The sequence below is a fragment of the Pogona vitticeps genome, chromosome 2 (genome assembly GCF_051106095.1).
Source record: "Pogona vitticeps strain Pit_001003342236 chromosome 2, PviZW2.1, whole genome shotgun sequence".
In the NCBI taxonomy this organism is placed as follows: Eukaryota; Metazoa; Chordata; class Lepidosauria; order Squamata; family Agamidae; genus Pogona; species Pogona vitticeps.
The window spans coordinates 50410730-50429896 of NC_135784.1; the positions used below are offsets into that span (position 1 = coordinate 50410730).

General features: G+C 39.8%; 1 protein-coding gene across 7 annotated transcripts in view; it reads left to right on the top strand.

The window, feature by feature from the left end:
* CNTN6 (contactin 6) overlaps window positions 1-19167 on the top strand; it is a 300659-nt gene that overhangs the window by 176042 nt on the left and 105450 nt on the right. For 5 of the 7 annotated variants that reach the window (XR_013541601.1, XR_012083493.2, XR_013541603.1 and 2 more), the window contains 2 exons: window positions 8887-9090; window positions 11043-11145. Coding sequence is in view for 4 of the 7 variants with exons in the window: in XM_020791024.3 (XP_020646683.3) it covers window positions 8887-9090; window positions 11043-11145 (307 nt within the window). In the remaining 3 variants the exon portion in view is untranslated. The remainder of the gene's footprint in view (window positions 1-8886; window positions 9091-11042; window positions 11146-19167) is intronic. The other 2 variants (XM_078385214.1, XM_078385213.1) reach the window with 1 other exon arrangement.

The following is a 19167-nucleotide window of genomic DNA, read 5'->3' on the forward strand; positions in this document are numbered from 1 at the left end:
TTACGTCTTATTGAACAGCTGAGTGTTGTTGTTTTTTTTAACTGTAATCACATACAGTATGAGGTTGGACAGGCATGGGAGAAGCCCATAGGAGTGCATAAATAGATATGCTGCCCCATTATGCACCAAATTTTCCTGAATTGGGCTCAAGATTATAGTGCTTGTCTGGGAAAATAGTCTTACAGGGTCATAGAGGAAGAATTTGTGAGCAGAAAAACTGACAAATAGAAAGACCTGATAGGTTTACAAGATTAAAAGGCAGAAGTTGAAGGACAGCTTCATCTTTTAATCCACTTTGTTGGCTGTGACTATGCCCTTTTCTTTCTACTGATTAAAACAAGCAAGAATTTAGCTATGTCAGTTCCAGGATTGCTGTAGTTCTTCCTCTAGATCAGAGGCATGTCAGAGGAATGCGATGGTATTAGGTCCAGTGGATCCAAGGACTCCCCGGTCTCTTCCAGCCCTTGATGTTATTCTATTGTAGCATCTATGGTAAGGAGATAATGTCAGTGGTTTTCTGCTGCCCAGATGAACAGGCCTAGAGTAGCATACATTCTCCTTTCATTATCATGTAGAAGGTCTACAATATTCCATGGCCCCAGGGACCCCACAGAGTTTAGCTCCTGATTAAAAGGATTCATAAGCAATGCTTCAAGTAAGATGCTAGCTACACAAAGACAGTTCATTAATTACCAGATACAATGGAGTCTCGATCTACGAATGGCCCCACTTACAGACTTTTCGATGTATGTACAGCTCCAGCCACAAAATTTTGGATCGACTTGCAGCCGGAGCTTCGATGTACAGAGAAAAAAGGCAGGGAAAAAGGGTGGGAAGTACAAACCGTTGGTGGCAAAGAGGCTGCTTCTTTAGCTCTTTCACCCCAACAGTTTGGAAAAGGGAGGGAGCCGGGTGGTGGGAGAGAAAGGCGGGAGCCAATCTGGCCTTTCTCCCCCACCCGGCAGCTTCTCTGCTGGAACAGATTAATGGGTTTTCAATGCATTCCTATGTAGAATGCATTTTCAACCTACGGACTTTTCGACCTACAGACACCGTTCCAATACGGATTAAGTTTGTAGTTCAAGACTCCACTGTACCTATAACAAATGGTAGAAACTTTACAAGAGGCAGAATATGTTTAATATATTCAAGAATCTGGGGATGCAGAACTATTCTTTGAGAAATTATGCTAAACCAAACTCAGCTTGCTAGCTGTGAGGTTCATGGGCCATAAATCGCTCTGAATTTAGCTGTGGACAAAACCCTAGATATTTACAATATCTCCCTGTCAATTTGACTACTTTTATGGAAACACGTTTGGTTTCCCATGCCATTTTGCACTTGGTGCTGCCTGAGGAAAATCTACCTAATCTACCTCTGAGTGACATTCCAGTCACAATTGGATCAAAATGATCAAAGCTTCTCTAAACCCACTTTCAATCTTCCATTGCTGTCCCACCACAATCAGTCTTTAAAAATATTCATTGTAATACTCAGGTGGGCAACTAGTGGTCCTCCAGTGGTTGCAGGGCTACAACTCCTTCAGTTCTAGCCAGTAGCCTCAGCCTCCCACCATGTCTCATGTTAAGAGACAGTAGAAATTTCAGTCCAGCAGCCACTGGTGCTTCACAGGTAGGGTTGCCATATTCCAAATCCAGCCATCTTCATTTGTGTTCTGTGCAAATTAGGTAGACTTTTGGCATGATATGCAAGAATGCCTATTGTGCAAATTGAACTAATCAATTGTCACACTGTTTTCCTAAAATATATTTCAGCCTCATTATTCTTATATATCTGCAGCAGCCTCCGATAATGAGAGTCAATATGACGTAATAGTTGGAGACTCTGCTTTGTCACAAAGCTAACTTAGTGTCCTTCAGCCAATCAGAACCTCTCAGTCAAACCTATCTTACAAGGCTGTTTAAGGGGAAAATTGGGAGAGGGAAACAAGGTAAATCTTTCATAAATATTGCTGGTGCATATATATATAAACAAATCACACTGTTTCCCCATATCTAGGTGATATTCTCATGAGATGACAATTGTTTTTTTCCCTACCCATCTGTTTTTACTGCTTGTAGAAAATCCTACAGACCCATGAGAATGACAAAGGAATTCCCCTCAGGTGACACACTTATATAACTTGTGGGGTGTGGGAAATGCAAGAATGCAACTTGCAGAAACCAGGAGGAAAAAGAAAGTATGTTTTCTTCAAAGCAAACAAGGCAAGGCAAGGCAAAGTGTGATGCTTATATACCACCCCATAATACCAAAGCTCTCTCTGAGCGGTTTACAATTTAATGATGAAGGTTACATATCCCCCCTGCCCCTCCAGCAAGCAGGCTCCTCAATTTACCAACCTCGGAAGGATGGAAGGCAGCATCAGCCTTGATCCGGCTACCTGGGATTGAACCCAGGTTGTCAACAGAGTTTTGGCTGCATTAATGGACTGAGTATTCTATGGACTGACTATCCTATATGTATCCTATATGTGGGCATCCTCCATAGATAAATGATTCTAATATCAAGAAAGTAATCACTTTAGCAAGAGAAAACCCCCATTTTCACTTAGAAGCTAACAATGAACAACACATTCCATTCCTGCATCTCTAACTAGAGTTGTCCATTTTTCGCAAACTCAGAGCATCTTGCAAAAGACATTAGTGAGCCTCTCGTGATATCTTTCTGCCAGTTTCCCAATCTACAGAGATTACGTCTATCCTCAAACTGGTACTCAGTGGTCCTGGATTACACCCTGTGACTCCAATCACTGCATTAGATACATGTTTCTAATAAAGATAGTCACATTAAAGAGCACTGCGACTGGCAGGACCTACTATATTAAAAGGCATCATCTTTGGATCCTGCAGGTTGAGTTATGTTATTGAGTGAAGGCAACTAGGATGCCATCCACAGGTGACAGGCAAACTGACCTCAATACACAATTCAGAAGTGGTAGGTCAGCTATCTTTAAAAAGAAACTGGAACAATCAGCTGGTTAGGCACTTTAACTATGAACATCACAGTCTATCAAACTTGTCAATGATTGGGATAGAAAATATCAACAAATCCAAATAAATTAGAGAAGAGAGGATATTTTCGGATATATAGATTTGGCACATTTAGTGCCTCATGATCTTGAACACAGAAGATAGGGCTTGAATAGAGATGGGCATGAACTGCCACATCAGCGGCTCATCATGGTTTGTTTACTGCTGCAACAGGTGTTTGGCAGTTCAGCACCCCACCCTCTGTGGCAAGTGCCCACTCAGAGGCAGCATCCAGGCTTCCCTACCTGCCTCCACTAGGAGCTGCCACTGAGTGGGCACACACCAGAAGGGGCAGGGTGCCAAACCAACAAACATCTGTTGAGGCAGTAAATGAACCAATGAATTGGTGGTTCATGCTCATCTCTAGACATGACATTATTTATCCGCTTTAGAATACACTGGATTTTTGGATTTCCTGACTGCTTCCTTGGAACATCTAATTTTTATTAAGAGCAGTTAAAGAATGTGGAAGCCTAAATTTCATAGTTGCCCACATCTACCACCTGGTTATCACTGTTTCACTACTATGTATTAGATTCTAATAGGTACTATAATAGGACATAAGAAGTATAGCAGAGCTTGGACAATTTACTTTTTGGACTACACAACCCAGAATCCCTGAGCCAGGATCATCAGTGGCTATGTTGTCCGTGTGATTCTTGGAACACTAGTCCAAGAGAATAGGTTTGCCTATCTCTACATCCCTATAGGTTACTACGCCCATTTCCTCTTGCACATTCTTAGTAAGACCTTTTACTCTTTTGCTTTATCTGAGTAAGTTCATAGAGCACACTTTTTTTTTTGCTTTATAGAGGAATAGCAAGATAAATCTATGTAGAAGTAGTTTTTTTTTCAAAAGTATATCATCATTTCATCAAATTTGCTGGAAACCTCTTTTCTGATTCACAGCAACCATAAAGCCAATAAGATCAGTAACAGTAATAATAACAGCGGCAAAAGTAGCATGCAAAATCTTTTAATAATTTATGCTCCCCTTTTTCCTCCTTCTCTTGGGTTTCTCCTAGCTTTTTCTTTCCTCAAGGCAGCACCCCGCTAAGCTCCCAGAAGCATATGGAAGACAAAACTCAACTTCATTTTTTTTCTGGAAGGGCAAAAGAATCATATGTTCATAACATTATAGAATTGTAGTGCTGGAAGGGGCCCCCAAGGATGATAGAGTCTAATCCCCATCAATCAAAGTGATGTAGAGAGATGCATGATGTTAAGGCTTGAAAAAGTTTCTTTCAGGAAAAAAAATAACACTATAGCTCCCATAATTTCCCAGGCAGTATTCCTTCCTAAAGCATCATGTTTTCTATGTGTTGTTTGTAGGCAGTTCTGCCAACAGATTTCAACAAAGCTTCCCCACAATTGCCAAACTCCCTCACTAGAGGATATGTTTTTGTGCATCATCGATAAAATCCTGTCAAAGTATGCTATATATTCATTGGCTTCTTACATCAAAATGTTTGTTTGATACAAATCAGTTTGCTAAAACAGTGACTACATGCTTTTCCTTATTTTTTTTTTCACATCCTAATAGGGCTTACTTTTTAAAAAATGAACTTGTGAAACACCAGCCAGTTGATGGGGTAAATGAGCACCATACACCATTTCTAAAATTTGGGTGAAACCTAGTTAAATGGATAGGATTGCAACGCCAGACATTTTTAAATGAATGTTGGCAAAGGGAAAGGGAAAAAGAGATGAGCGGAAAAAAGAAAGAAGAAAATAATGTGACTCCTTTTTTGTGAATCAAAATTCGGTCTTTCAGACAAACTGGATTCTGAGTCACAAAAGCTCACACTGAAACTAGCTTGTTAGTCTTTAATGTGACATGATATTTCGTCTTTGTTTTTCTCCCCCACTTTTTTCCACGTTCATTTTCCTGATATGCTGAGTCAAACGAACACAGCTACTCTTTCAGAAACCTTCTAATTAGTATGCAATCATGTGTTATATTGATTTCTAGAAACTCTTCATAAATCCCATGCCCTTATCATGTATTACAAATGATTGCAACACCCCATCCAGCTGCATGTTCCCAAAGAGTGCAAAAGTTTTGCCTCCCCTCAGTTCATTTAGAAGCACGAATTGAACTGGCTGGGAGGGACACAAAGCAACCCATCCAAAAGACCTCTTGACTCTTCTTGCCCTCCAACAGCCATTTCGATGCAATCAGCACATTTAAAATGTGTCCATTAAAATCCATAGAACATGGAGGTCTCCATTGATTTTAATAGACAGAGTTAAAATTTGCTGCATATTGCATAGCAGTTCAAGGTCATGGGATCCCACAGCAGTGTCAGCACCCTTTAACTCCAAATGAAGAAAGTAGATGAGGCTAGTGTAGGTTTGGGAACGGGGAAGGAAAATTTGGTAGAGGTGGTTCATGTGCCGGGGCAGCTACTTGCCCTGTTCCACATTGGCTTTGCGCCCAGACTTTCAGCCAGGAATGTTGGCATATTTCAGCACTCACTGTTTGAACCTTGTTTTAATCTGCAGCCACAAATGCTTTTAGCATCACTTCCTAAATTTCTTCTTGCTCGTCGTTGTTTAGTCGTTTAGTCGTGTCTGACTCTTTGTGACCCCATGGACCAGAGCACGCCAGGCCCTCCTATCTTCTACTGCCTCCCGGAGTTGGGTCAAATTCATGTTGGTCACTTGGATGACACTGTCCATCCATCTCATCCTCGGTCGTCCCCTTCTCCTCTTGCCATCACACTTTCCCAACATCAGGGTCTTTTCCAGGGAGTCTTTTCTTCTCATTAGATGGCCAAAGTACTGGAGCCTCAGTTTCAGGATCTGTCCTTCCAGTGAGCACTCAGGGTTGATTTCCTTTAGAATTGATAGGTTTGTTCTCCTTGCAGTCCAGGGGATTCTCAAGAGTCTCCTCCAGCACCACAATTCAAAGGCATCAATTCTTCGGCGGTCTGCTTTCTTTATGGTCCAGCTCTCACTGGTGATGGGACCAGTGGCCATGATCTTAGTTTTTTTGATGTTGAGTTTCTTCTTGCTAGATTTCATTAACTCCCTAACTGTGTATCATACCAGAAAGAGGAAAAATGCTTTCACATGTGATGCATCTTTTGATAGATCCTGAATGACACACTGTTTTTAGTTATAGTCATACAATATTATTTACTTTTCCTAATTATAGTCACATAATGTTTACAGCATAAAAGGCACACAGAAACCACCACTTTTTACAGATTCATGATCATCCCATGCAGATGTTGTAACTGAAAAATAAATAATGTTTCGGAAATGGCAATTGATGACAGCAAGGAGTTGGGATGGGGAGAAAGCAGAATCCTTTTTTAAAAAAATGAATTTGTTGGCAGAAAGTTTGGAGCTCATGAATTAAACATTTAATTAAGGAATGCTAAAGGTTAGGTTTTCAAAACTTCTGATTTACTATGTTTTATTAAAAAATACTATTTCCATGCTACTCCTGCCACTGGCAAAGTAGGACAGGAAAGAGCTCCTACACAGTCAGTTGTCACACTCCAGACAAAAGGAAGGAACAAGTGTGACAGAAGGTGAAAGGAAGTCAGCGAAGAGAAGGGCAATGAGTCAGACAGGTCAAAACAGCAAGGGAATAAGAAAGAAGGTGAGCTACCGAAACCTGAGGGAGGCAGCTGCCGGGAAACAAAGCAAGAGGACAGAGAACAGTTAGGAGAGGTATAGTCCTAGTCTCAAAGAACATAAATGTTAAAGAGAGAAACGGAGTGAGAAGCATTATCCCAAAGTGCTTGGGGCACCTTGAGAGGGAAGCTTTTAAAGTGAGGAGAATATCTGTTCAGGATCCATTCCTGAAGTCCATGTATGCTATCTCATTCTCTATCCGCAAGGCAGGAGGCAGCAACTGCGTAACTAGCCAGCTGGGCAGATTGTGTGGCATGACACATAGTATGTGTGACACATGGTATATGTGACGCCATTAAAATATATATATAGTGAAAATTTCAAACTGAATTAAAATGTCCATGCTTAATGCAGACTGCTGTACATTGTGTCCAAATTAAGTAACTAGTTCTTGGTTCTTAGAGTGTGACTGGAGAAGATAGATAGATAGATAGATAGATAGATAGATAGATAGATAGATAGATAGATAGATAGATAGATAGATAGATAGATAGATAGATACGTACGTACGTACGTACGTACGTGCGTGCATGCATACATGCATGCATGCATGCATACATACATACATACATACATACATACATACATACATACATACATACATACATACATACATACATACATACATACATACATACATACATACATAGATTTTACAGTCTATAACATATATATAATCTAGATGTCTTCATTTTGTTTAGACTGCAATCCCATAAATAAAATAAGATGTGACTGGCTAATTGAGGCAGCATACTGGGTCTATTCTATCTGCTTTGGTTTGCCTTTGTTTTCACATGCAAATTGGTATCGTGATTTCCATAAGATGCTCTAGGCAACTGTGTTGTGCAAACAAAGAGCTATTAAAAATGTGCCCTTTCTAAATAGATGATGTTTGTGTCGGAATTCTAAGTACCCAGTCAACTGTTATCTTATACTTTTGGTTTCACACAGGGGTGTGCCAAATTAAGGGGTGCAAAAGACTGCCATATTTAGATACACTATTTATATATGAGTTGTTCAGATGAAATCACTCCAAAGCAACAAGCCAAAATAGGGGAAAGATGAACTTAGCCAGACTTTCTGACCTAGTTCCAAAGAAATGTGAAGAAAGACTATTTAGAATTAGAAGAATAGATGTAGGGGCTTTCAGACACTTGTGGAATTCACCCACTTGCAATATTACACTTCATAACACCTAATTATAACTCTGTTGTTACATACAAATAGTATAATCAGCTGTATTTTTAAATGCACAGCTGTCCCATTGTACCCTCTGTATAGGTGAAGTTGTTGTTCCTGCTATTCAGCCTAAACCAGCTTCATTCCAATACAATTCCTAAGAAGGGGGAAGGAAAACAAGGGATTCTATCCACTACCTTGCTTCTGAACTGCTCTCTTCTTTATCCCCAGTGCTGATTTGAAAGTTGATGTGTATCACTTGATCCTGATAAACTTGACACCACTCAAGAGTGCTAGAGTCAAGAGTGTTGTCAGGAGAGCAAACTGTCTCCACTGAACAAAATACCGTATTTTTCGCTCCATAAGACGCACCTTTCCATAAGACGCACCAGTTTTTTAGGAGAAGAAAACAGGAAAATATAATCTGTTTTCTTCGCTCCATAAGATGCACAGACTTTCCACACCCCTGTTCTGTGGGAAAAAAGTGAGTCTTATGGTGCAAAAAATACAGTACATTGTGTTTTGTACAATGGCTGGAACTATTACTGCTTTTGCATTCAGAAAAATGCAAAATTGCCCCCTTTCCTTCCCAGGCAGTTGCCTACTTAGATTTTTAAAGCATCTGTTATTTACCAGAGTAAGATCATGGCATCTATTTTCCCCCCATAATTGTAGTCCATTCTCACTGCATCAGTCAAATGAAAAGAGAGGAAAACACAAATATTTCTTGCTGTACACATAACCTGCCACATTCCAGCATTTTAACTGTCATTTAAAGAAAAGAAAACATTTGTCATAGGAAGATGGAAATGGAGAGAAGGGGGGAAATTGTTATCTGCACCACTTTATTATCTAACATAAGGTTTTGTATTTATTTAATGTGCAGCACTTTTAACAGAAATCAAAACCACCGAGATAACTGATATACCTTAAAACCCTGTCTTCCAGTAGTGCTGTCTCTCAGGGTGCTGTGGGAAAATATGTGTAATGAGTGTTTGATGTTTTCCAGATTTATCCTATGCTTGGATTTTCAATGATAATCCCTTATATGTTCAGGAGGACGGTCGTCAATTTGTATCTCAAGAGACAGGGAATCTATACATCGCAAAAGTGGAACCTTTGGATGTGGGCAACTACACCTGTGTTGTCACAAACACAGAAGCAAAACAAAGTGTACAGGGCCCACCCACACCACTTGTGCTCCGTAGTGATGGTATGTGGATTTTAATGCCTTAAACTCAATGTGGATGTGATAATGACATTTTATTTTGGAAGCAGAAAATAGTTGCTATAAGACAGTAGGCAGACTTAGTGTTCACTGGAGTCCCAGTGGACTCATTTTCCATTTATGTTTGATTTATGCCTTAGTTTTATGAAACTGAGTGAATGAATAAAGGGGTATGCATTACAACATTTATATCTGAATCATTTGTGATTGCCTTAGAGTATGTGGGAACCCCAAATTGATAAGGTTCTAGAAATCCTATGTCAAGATGTCTAGTCTCTCTGCATTGCAGAATTAACATCCCAAGGGTGTCCTGGGAAGAGCACACAGCTGTTTGACCAGTGTGTGTTCACAGTGAGGACTGAAGATATGTCATCTCCATATACCAAATGCATTGCAATCAAAACAGACATGCTGGAATGAATTTTAAAACCATACTAATGTTATACATCCAAAAATGTTCAAATTCAGATCTGACAGGCTTCCATTGTTCAAATCTAAGAAGCAGAAAGCTAGACCTAATCCAGTTTAGTCACTGAAGTGAAAGGCTTCCTTTAAAAGGAAGCTCTTTAATTAAATGTTCACAGTTGAAAATACATAGTTGAGAAATCCATTAGCAAAGGGTTTTTAAAATGGGATTGCTTCTCCCACCAATAGCCCCTCACAGTGCACTCATGAATGTTCCAATGAATTAGCAATATGAATAGGAAAAAAAATTATATTCCCATATTATAAAAAGAATCCTGGGATCCTTAGAGAGAATAAATGATATGTATAATGGCATATGTATGGGAAAGAGACAAAGCATTTTTGGGATCGGGAGCTAGGTTATAAGATTGATTTACCTGAATTCAATTTATCTTAGAATGCTATTTAGACCTCAGAAGATGGTGAGTCTGAACACATGAGGAGGGAGAAAGGGATAACATAAAAGAGGAGCATCTCCTTGTCATGTTATTGAGAACCCTGCTTTTGAAGGTCCCCCACTTGTGTGGAGAGACAGCATTTATATTTCTTCTTCAGGCTGTCCCTCTCCATGTGTCAAAAATTACAAAGGAGGGCTGGGATGCTGGTTACCTCATCCTTTTTCTAAAGGCCTGGCTACTGATTAGTTTAAGATCCTAGCAGGCTTCTAAACACTCATATTAAGTAGACAACTAAGTCCTCCTCTAATCTCTAAGTACAGTATTTTCACTGGACAAATATCCTTAGCCTATAATATATCCACTTATTGAAGTCAATGGACTATAGTTCTGAACAGATGGACATGGAATGGCTAAACCTTTAGGGTTTATCTTCTAATATACTTAATATTACCTCACTTTATCGTTTGTCACTAAATGCTTCAATTTCCCCACTGGGAAATTTTGTGTCAGTTAATGACAGCCCTGCCGTTCATGATTAGTGGACAATGGCTATTTCATAAACCCAAGTTGCTCCTTTACATTGCAACATGTACAACCGTGCACTCTACAAGCATTCTCAGTAGCAGCCTTCCATTTAGGACTTTCCTACCCGTGCATTCAGATGAAACTGAGTATTTTGAGAACTGCTTCCATTTTGCCTTTTCCAGAATTTATTTTATGTTGGAATTAAGAGACCATGCTTTTAAATTTGGTGGGATATGTCTCCAATTTCTTTATGACACATCTGGTTTTAGGGCCGGATTTCATTCTATAAAAGAAGTCACCCTTTAAGAATATTTCAAAGAAAGACATTAACGTGCTGTCCATCATCTGCTAAGTGCTGACCTTACTGGTGTGATTTGATTTGCAGACTACATATTGGATGTTACTCAGGTGGCCCACCCTTGATCTCACTGGAAGGCAGTTAGTTTCCATGGGAACAAGGCAGGGTACCATTTTCTAAGTTGCACTAATCTTCTGCTGTAGACAGGTCTAAAGGACAATTGGAAAGCTCACTGTTCTGATGTCCAACAGGTGTGATGGGAGAGTATGAGCCAAAGATTGAAGTGCGTTTTCCGGAAACAACACTGGTGGCAAAAAGCTCATCTATTACACTGGAATGTTTTGCCCTTGGAAAGTAAGGCTTTTTAATCTTTTCTTTGGGGGAAAAATCATAGCTGTTGTTTGTTGTAATAAAATAAGGGCATTTCTCAAACAGACCACCGAATGGAATATTGATTTGGATCTGAGTGATATCCCATGGTCATGAAAAGGTTTAAATATTATTCTACCTTGGAGTCCCACAGGTTCTTGCCTTATGGAGTACAAATATACCATCTTATTAAGGCAGTAGCCTGTTCAAATATTTCCCCTCTCTCTTCCTGTTTTCAGTCTGTATGCCGTGGCTTCGTTTTCAAAGTTTTCATTTCAGATTTTAATAAGTTATTAGCAGTTTCCTGGTAATCAAGTTTACACTTTGATTCCTGAAGCAGATATATATCACATGCTAAATTGTAACAAAACCTTCAAAATATGGGAGGGGTCTGGTAACACTGTAGTCATTTCATTTTCTTTACATTTGTTGTCATATATGTAAGGGTAGTGGCCTTAAGCACTGAGATTATGGGAGATAGCTGTCTACCTAAGCTTCTGTGACTTTTATTTAATTTCAGATAGTGCACACATGATATAAACAACAAAGATGACTCTTCAGATCATAAACCTTTTCACAAACCAAGCCATGCTGGATCACACCAAAGAGCTATCTAGTCCAACCCTCTGTTCCCACAGTGATCAACTAGGTGCTTGTGGGAACACCAGAAGCAAGAGTATGAGTGCAATAAATCCTTCCTGCTTGTTTTTTTCCCCAGTAATTGATATTCAGAGAGACTTACTACCTCTGATAATGAGGACAGAATATACTGCGCCTGTCTTAAAGCCAATAATAGCCTTATCTGCTATGAATTTGTCTAATTCTCGTTTAAAGCAGTCAGAGCTGTTGGCTGTCTGTACATCTTGTAAGCAGTAGGATTATGTCGCTTCTGTCAAAAGGCTCTCTTCCCCCACTGGTGGATGATTCATGACCCTACAGAGCTGTCTTAGCTGCAGGTCACTACTATTTCAGCTATAAATCTGTAATTGAGTATATTTTGGGTTGCATACCCTTCAGCTTCCCTGAACAGGTAGATAGGGTGTTGTTGTTTTTAATGAAATATCTATCTGTACAAGATTTTTTACATTTATATCTGGCCTGTTCCCCGCCGCCCCCCATCCCAGAGAATTTTATGCTTCTGAAATGTGCATGAGTATTGCTAAGCTACTGTATCCAGTGTAGTGTAGCAGACAGAATGACGGGATAGAACTGAGGAGATATGGGTTCAAGTCCCCACTTGACCTTGGAAATTCACTGGGGTGTGTGGAGATCTCGCTGACAAAACCACCCCTTAAATACTTTAATTACCATATATTTCCATGTAGAAGACACCCCCCACTTTTCTAAAAAATTAAGAAATCTAAGTAGGGTTTAGCAAGTGAAGGGGGAAAGGGATCAAAGCACTGCAGGATCGCTTTGATCCCTGCTTTTTCCCTTCATGCTAAGTCTCATGGAGCTTAGCAAAAGGAGGAGGAAAGGGATCAAAGCTTTCCCACGACTGCATGATCGTTTTGATCCCTTTCCCCCTTATGCAGCCATGGGATTGCTTTGATTCTTTCCCCCTCCTTTTGCTAAGCCCCATGGGACTTCATAAACAGAGGGGAAAGCAAGGGTCAAAGCCATCCTGCAGTGCTTTGATCCCTGCTTTCCCCTCCACTTGGTTTTTTCTCCCCTCAGCTTACTTCCATGTATAAGACGACCCTCAATTTTTAGTCTAAAGATTTTAGACAAAAGTATAGTCTTATACATGGAAAATATGGTACTTTGAAAGCCCTATTAAGCTTGCTGTAATTTGGATGCAACTTGACAGCATGCAACACATTGATAAATAATATATCTGGCCAGTTTGTTTTTAAAATCCCAAGAAATTATTGAAGTCATCTTCCATAAAGCTCCCTGGGTTTTAGTTTCAGAAGCCTTTTCAGGATCTTGTGTATCTGCATCGGATGCATGCTGGGATCTTCCTTTTGAACAGAAAGCTAGAGAGACCTAGCCCTATGCAAGGCTATAAAGCTTTCCAGCTTAGGCTTTTCTTCCAAGTGAACTGCATTTAGGATCTGTAGGTGTCTGTCTGTTAGGCGAGACTCCCAAAATTAAAGTGTGGAGTTTGGCATGGAGCAGGGGGAGAGTCAGGCATATCCTTACTGGTAACCATTATTTACAATTTTTCTCATTCTTGATGAAAAAGAGTGTGTGAACACCTTTTAAAAAAAACTGCTGTGAGATTTTTTGCTTTCACAAGGGAGTGAAAAGAACAATATTTTAATATCAGGCATTTTAGAATAGTGGTGTTTATTTAAGAACTTTGTGTTTTGCACACAATACAAGGTTTTCTTCAAGCCCCAAATGTTATTTTTCCTTGTAAGGAGATCACACTAGTCTCTCAATTATTTATGTTGCTCTTTTCTGCACCTTTCAGAAGGTCAGGGATGTGGTGGCGTTGCAGGTTAAACTCCAGAAGCTTCTGTGCTGCAAGGTCAGAAGACCAGCAGTCATAAGATCGAATCCACATAACAGAGTGAGCTCCTGTTGCTTTTCTCAGCTCCTGTCAACCTAGCAGTTCAAAAGCATGTAAAAATACAACTAGATAAATAGGTACTACCTTGGTGGGAAGGTAACGGCATTCCTGACTAGTTGCACTGGCCACATGATCACGGAAACTGTCTTCAGACAAACATTGGCTGTACAGCTTGGAGACGGGGATAAGCACCACACCCTAGAGTTGGAAATGACTGGACTAAATGTCAAGGGGAACCTTTACCTTTCTGCACCTTTCCCAGTTTTCCAGTATCTGTTTTAGGTTGTGGTGATGAGCACTGTACACAATATTCCAAGGGTAGTACAGTAGTACAGATTTTATAGAAAGGCATTGGGATTTTAGTATTTTTTAAAAGAAATTATTTATAATCTCTAACAATGAAAAATGCCTTTTTCACATCAGCTACATGCTAGAACAATCTTATAATGAATTTCCAATCACAATTCAAAGATGACCTTTCCTGATCAGTTGCTTCCAGTTGTGACCTGGAGTTTAGATGTTTTGTCCCAAAGTTCATCAGTTTACACTTGACTGCCTTTTCATAGGCCTTTCTCCATATCTGAAAATACCTTTTTGGAGGTCTTTTTGTTCAAAATATAAAGAATTTTGATATCTTGATCTTTAGATCCAGATCCCATATGAACAGGCAACCGTCCTAATGCAGATGGTTGTGGAATCCTATTGGTGACATTTCTTCTTTACATGAACTGACCATTTATGCCTACTTCATATTCTTAAACCAAGGACTAATCTACACAAGAGCCTGGTCCACTGGCACTTACTGCATCGGCGCAGAACGCCATTATCCCCCTGCCCAGGACAGCACGAAACATATGGGTCTGGATGGAGCATCCGGGCATCTGACAAGCAGAGTATTTAAGGAAGAGGTCCTCCTACCTTGGGCCCCTTCCTCTTCAACATGACTGCGAGATCTTGGGGCTTGGGACTCACCCATAGTTTGGTAGGGCTCCATTGAGACCCTTTTTCTTGATGATGAATATGGAATTTAATACAGTGTGGCCCATGTTTTATTCCATAATGGTTTTCTCGTGTCTTATTCCAGGGTCAGGGGATAATGCCTTACAGCAACACATGTGCAGGAATACTGGGGGATGTGATTTTTCAGGTTTTGTTTTGTTTTGTTTTGTTTTTTGAAAGTCCAGATAAATAGCGGCCAGAGGAACATCCTGAATTAATTATTTTTTAATGGCAAGAATCCAGTAGAAAAATTATACTGACTTAGGTTCATCAGTGTAGATTTCAGTAGTAAATTATCACTAGTTCAGAAGTCAGTGATTATATTTCCTATTGTAAGCCAAAGCACATGATTCCTATGCAACAGGAAATACAACCATGACTGCAATTTGCTGCTGAGATTTGTACCTGCAGATGTATGCCAATGGGTGTATACAAAAGGATCCTGGCCTTTGATATGTTTTTTAAAAAATGGTAATATGGGATCTGCGTTTACAGGAGCCCTGTTGATTCTTCTTTGCCAAAACTCGCATTTCTGAATGCTCAAGAAATTTATCTTTAATACAAAGCATGGAAAATGTTTAAATATTTTAACACATCACTTGCTTGCTGTTTGTTTCATGAGTAACACATTACTAGTTCTTTGTTTTGACTTCTTGCAAATAGCAAATAACATAATGCATGAATGATGCTTGTTCAGCAATGCATCAAAGGGTCTCCCACTGCCACACCCCATGACTGGAAACTGCTCTCCACAAAGCCTCATTTTTCTTATTCTTTAGCAATGGTAATAACTGTTCAGGGAGCCTCCTGGAAGTGTTAATGAGCTTGTAAACAAAGTACTGTATAGGGGTTGCCAGTGGGCTTTATTTTGGGTAAAATATATTAATTAGAATAGTTGTAAGGCACGTAGATAATCTGTGCCAGAGCTGGCCAAATCGCTCACCAGACTGAATTCCTGGATGCAGAATCAAAGGTTGGATATTGAATTCTCCAGTGGGCTTCCTGTGAGTAAAGCCAGCCTGTGTAGCCTTCAACAAGCAGCATAGTCCCAGAGCACCCCCAGAAGAAGACAAGGGCAAACTACTTCTAAGTACTCTATAGCTAGTAAAAACTGGAAATGGTCACAAAAAGTCAGAAACAATTTGAGAGGACACAATTATTATTACAGTGGTGCCTCGCTTAGCGATTGCCTCGTTTAATGATGTATTCGCTTAACGATGAGGTTTTACGAACGATCTTGCACTCCGTTTAGCGATGTTTCCAATGGGGAAATTTCGCATAGCAATGTTCGGGACCATACCTCGCATAGCGATGACAGTTTGGGTCCCCCTGTTTCACTTAGCGATGTCCGTTTTTGCTATTTTTAAAGTGTCTTAAAATGTTCAAAACTGTTTAAAATGCTTGGAATCGTTAGTGCACCTTGTAAAAACCTTTGCAAACTTAATTTGGCTTTGTTCTGAGTCTTCGTTAATTTTTGGTGATTTTTTTCCCCCATTGGAATGCATTGAACTGTAGGTTTGACGAATTATCCAGTTTTCAATGAATTCCTATGGGAAATGGTGTTTCGCTTAGCAATGTTTTCCCATAGCGATGTTTTTTTTGGAACCAATTAACATTGCTAAGCGAGGCACCACTGTAATTTTTGTTTACAAGGTTATTATAACACCCAGGAGGCTTTCAAGAGTATTGTTACCTATGCCTGTGCCAAGCTGCTTGTTTCCTATCTTTCTTACAGAAGGCAACAAAATAATGTTCATTTTTTAGTGAGCTTGCTGAGTGAGGTGGGGAGATGAAACGATTCACCTAGCATCACAGCTATTGAAACATGTGATGTTATTCCTCTTTCATCATCATTTTATGAGGCAGCATAACCCACAAAATAAACAGAAAAGCAACGTTCATTAATTTTAAGCCAAAAATTATCTTCTTCCTTGTTAACATTACATGTAGCACCATATTATTCTCATTAAAAATTCCAACAAACTCTGAGAAAGCCATTTGTAAAAAAAAATGCATCCAGACTCAACTTTTAATCAATTCATTAAGTTAAGTTAACATTAAGTTAAACTTTTTCTTTTGAAAATTGGCATTACATTGGCTACTTTCCAGTCCCTGATACAGAAGCCAACATGTTACATATTTTTGTTAGAAGATCATCATTTCATATTTGAGTTCTTTAAGAACTTTCAGATGGTTACCATCTGGACTCGGTGATTTGTTTGCTTTCAGTTTATCAATATGATCTAAAATTTCATCTCTTGTCATCACTCGTTGCCTCGGTTCCTCCAACTCCGTTTCTGAAAATTTCAGTTCAAGCATAGGTATCTGCGATGAAGGTAGATGCAATTACTTTGTTCAGCTTCTATACAATTTCCATATCCTTCTCTAACACTCCTTTAACACCCTTGTCATCCAACAGCTTAACAGTTTCCATAATTGTTTTCTGTCTTTTTATACTGTATATTTTAAAAATAGCTAGACCAAAAGTTAGAGATATGATCCTGCAAATGTTTTCTTTTGGGGGAGAGGGCTTGGAGAGTCTCCCAGATTGTTCTATTGCATATCTTTTGTGAAGGTTTTAGGTTTTGTGTGTGTGCGTGTGCACATGCGCATCTGCATGTTTTCTCTTAATTTTGGGAAGACCTCCATTTTCTAAAGGCTTCTATTTCTTTATTTGACCCATAAAATGACTCACCTGCTGAGGCGGTTGGTGAAGTTTGTTCGTATGTGCCAATTCACATGACTTGGCAAGCTACAAACAATGCCTATGCAAACCTTTCAATTTGCAGCAATTCACCAACAAAACCAATTGCATTACACTGGTATAAAAAAGTGAATCGCATGTTGGTCAATGTTTAATAAAGTGGGCATTTAATTTTCCCATCTCCACTGCTCCTGCCTCCACATTGCTCCTGCCTTTCCTGGCTGTTGCCTTCCCGCACTGGCTCCATCCCCACTGCTCCTGCCTCCCCATGTTCCTGCCTCCCCACGCTCCTGCCTCCCCATGCTCCTGCCTCCCTGCACTCCTGCCTTCCCATCCCCACTGCTCCTGCCTCCCTGCACTCCTGCCTTCCCATCCCCACTGCTCCTGCCTCCCCACTGCTCCTGCCACCTCACGCTCCTGCCCTCCCAGGCTCCTGCCTTCCTGTGCTGGCTCTGTCTCCACTGCTCCTGCCTCCCCACGCTCCAGCCGGATTCTGAGAATGAACGGAAAAAGGTAGGGAAGCCACCCACCGCTGCTGCCACTTCTTTGCAGCTCTTTTGTTGGAGTGAAAGAGCTACAAAGAGGCAGCCTCTTCACCACCAACAGTTTGTACATTTAAATTCCCTGCCCCTTTCCCTACCTTTTTCCATTTGTAACTCAAAGCTCCATTCACAAGTCAAAGCAAAATTTTGCGAACGGAGCTGTTCATAAGTCAATTTGTTCGTAGGTCAGGGCGTTTTAAGTCAAGGCACCACTGTATAACTTGCCAGGCTCCAAAAACCCATGGGAACATCAGGTAGAGAAGGTATCAGAAAATGAGGAAGTCAAGATCTTGTGGGATTTCCAGATCCGATTTGGTGACAAAACAGGTCTGGGTGACCACTTTGCTTTTCCTGTGGTTCGTGACGTCATTCATGGGAGATAAGACTAACCTTGGTGGGACAGACTTAATTCTTCTGAGTAGATCTGATAAATCTCTATAGGCTTTGGTGAACATAAAGCAAAGTTTGCAGGTTACTTATTGCCCCATAGCTCTTAAAGCACTCTCTTGTTGCTTTACAGTTTAATTATGCAGGCTACACATTGCCCTTACCCTCCAGCAAACTGCATACCCAAATATTATGGCACAGGAACAAAAACAGGACATGGAACACCCTCTATCTCTCATCTTTTTCTCTCCTTAACTTATTATGCTTATCTTTGGTCAAGTTGTGTTTTTTTAAAAAACCTATATATGCAGTCTGGCCTCCACAAGACTCATCCAAAAAACCTTGCTTCAGCTCTACCCACTTATATTGGAAAACACAAACTCTTAGTAGAATTACTTTCAAAAGCTGAAGGTCAAAGGATTAATTTAGCTTTTGCTGTCTTTTATATTATTTGACAGGAAAAGACACAATTATAGTGAAGTACCTGACAGAACAAAGACCAATTAAGGAACTGAAAAGAGACTTAGCCAAATTAAAACCACAGAAGATTTTATATTTTAGAAAATAACACAGCCCCATTTGTCATAAGAGACCACAAAAAAAAAAATCCTATTTGAAACTGAATTTGCCGAGAAAATAGTGTTGAGATGGAGATTCATCTTAAAATTAGCCAAATGTTAGGGCTATTCCCAATGAAAGAAATTTGAATTCACTAACATGAGGTCATTTCTGTTTTTATTTTATTCATTAACGTGTCAGCAAAAAATTTTTAAACAAAACACCAGCAGAAAATAGTTCAAGCATGTGTGTTCCATCCAATATAATTGTACTAACAATCCTCAGTCCTAGAATGTTCA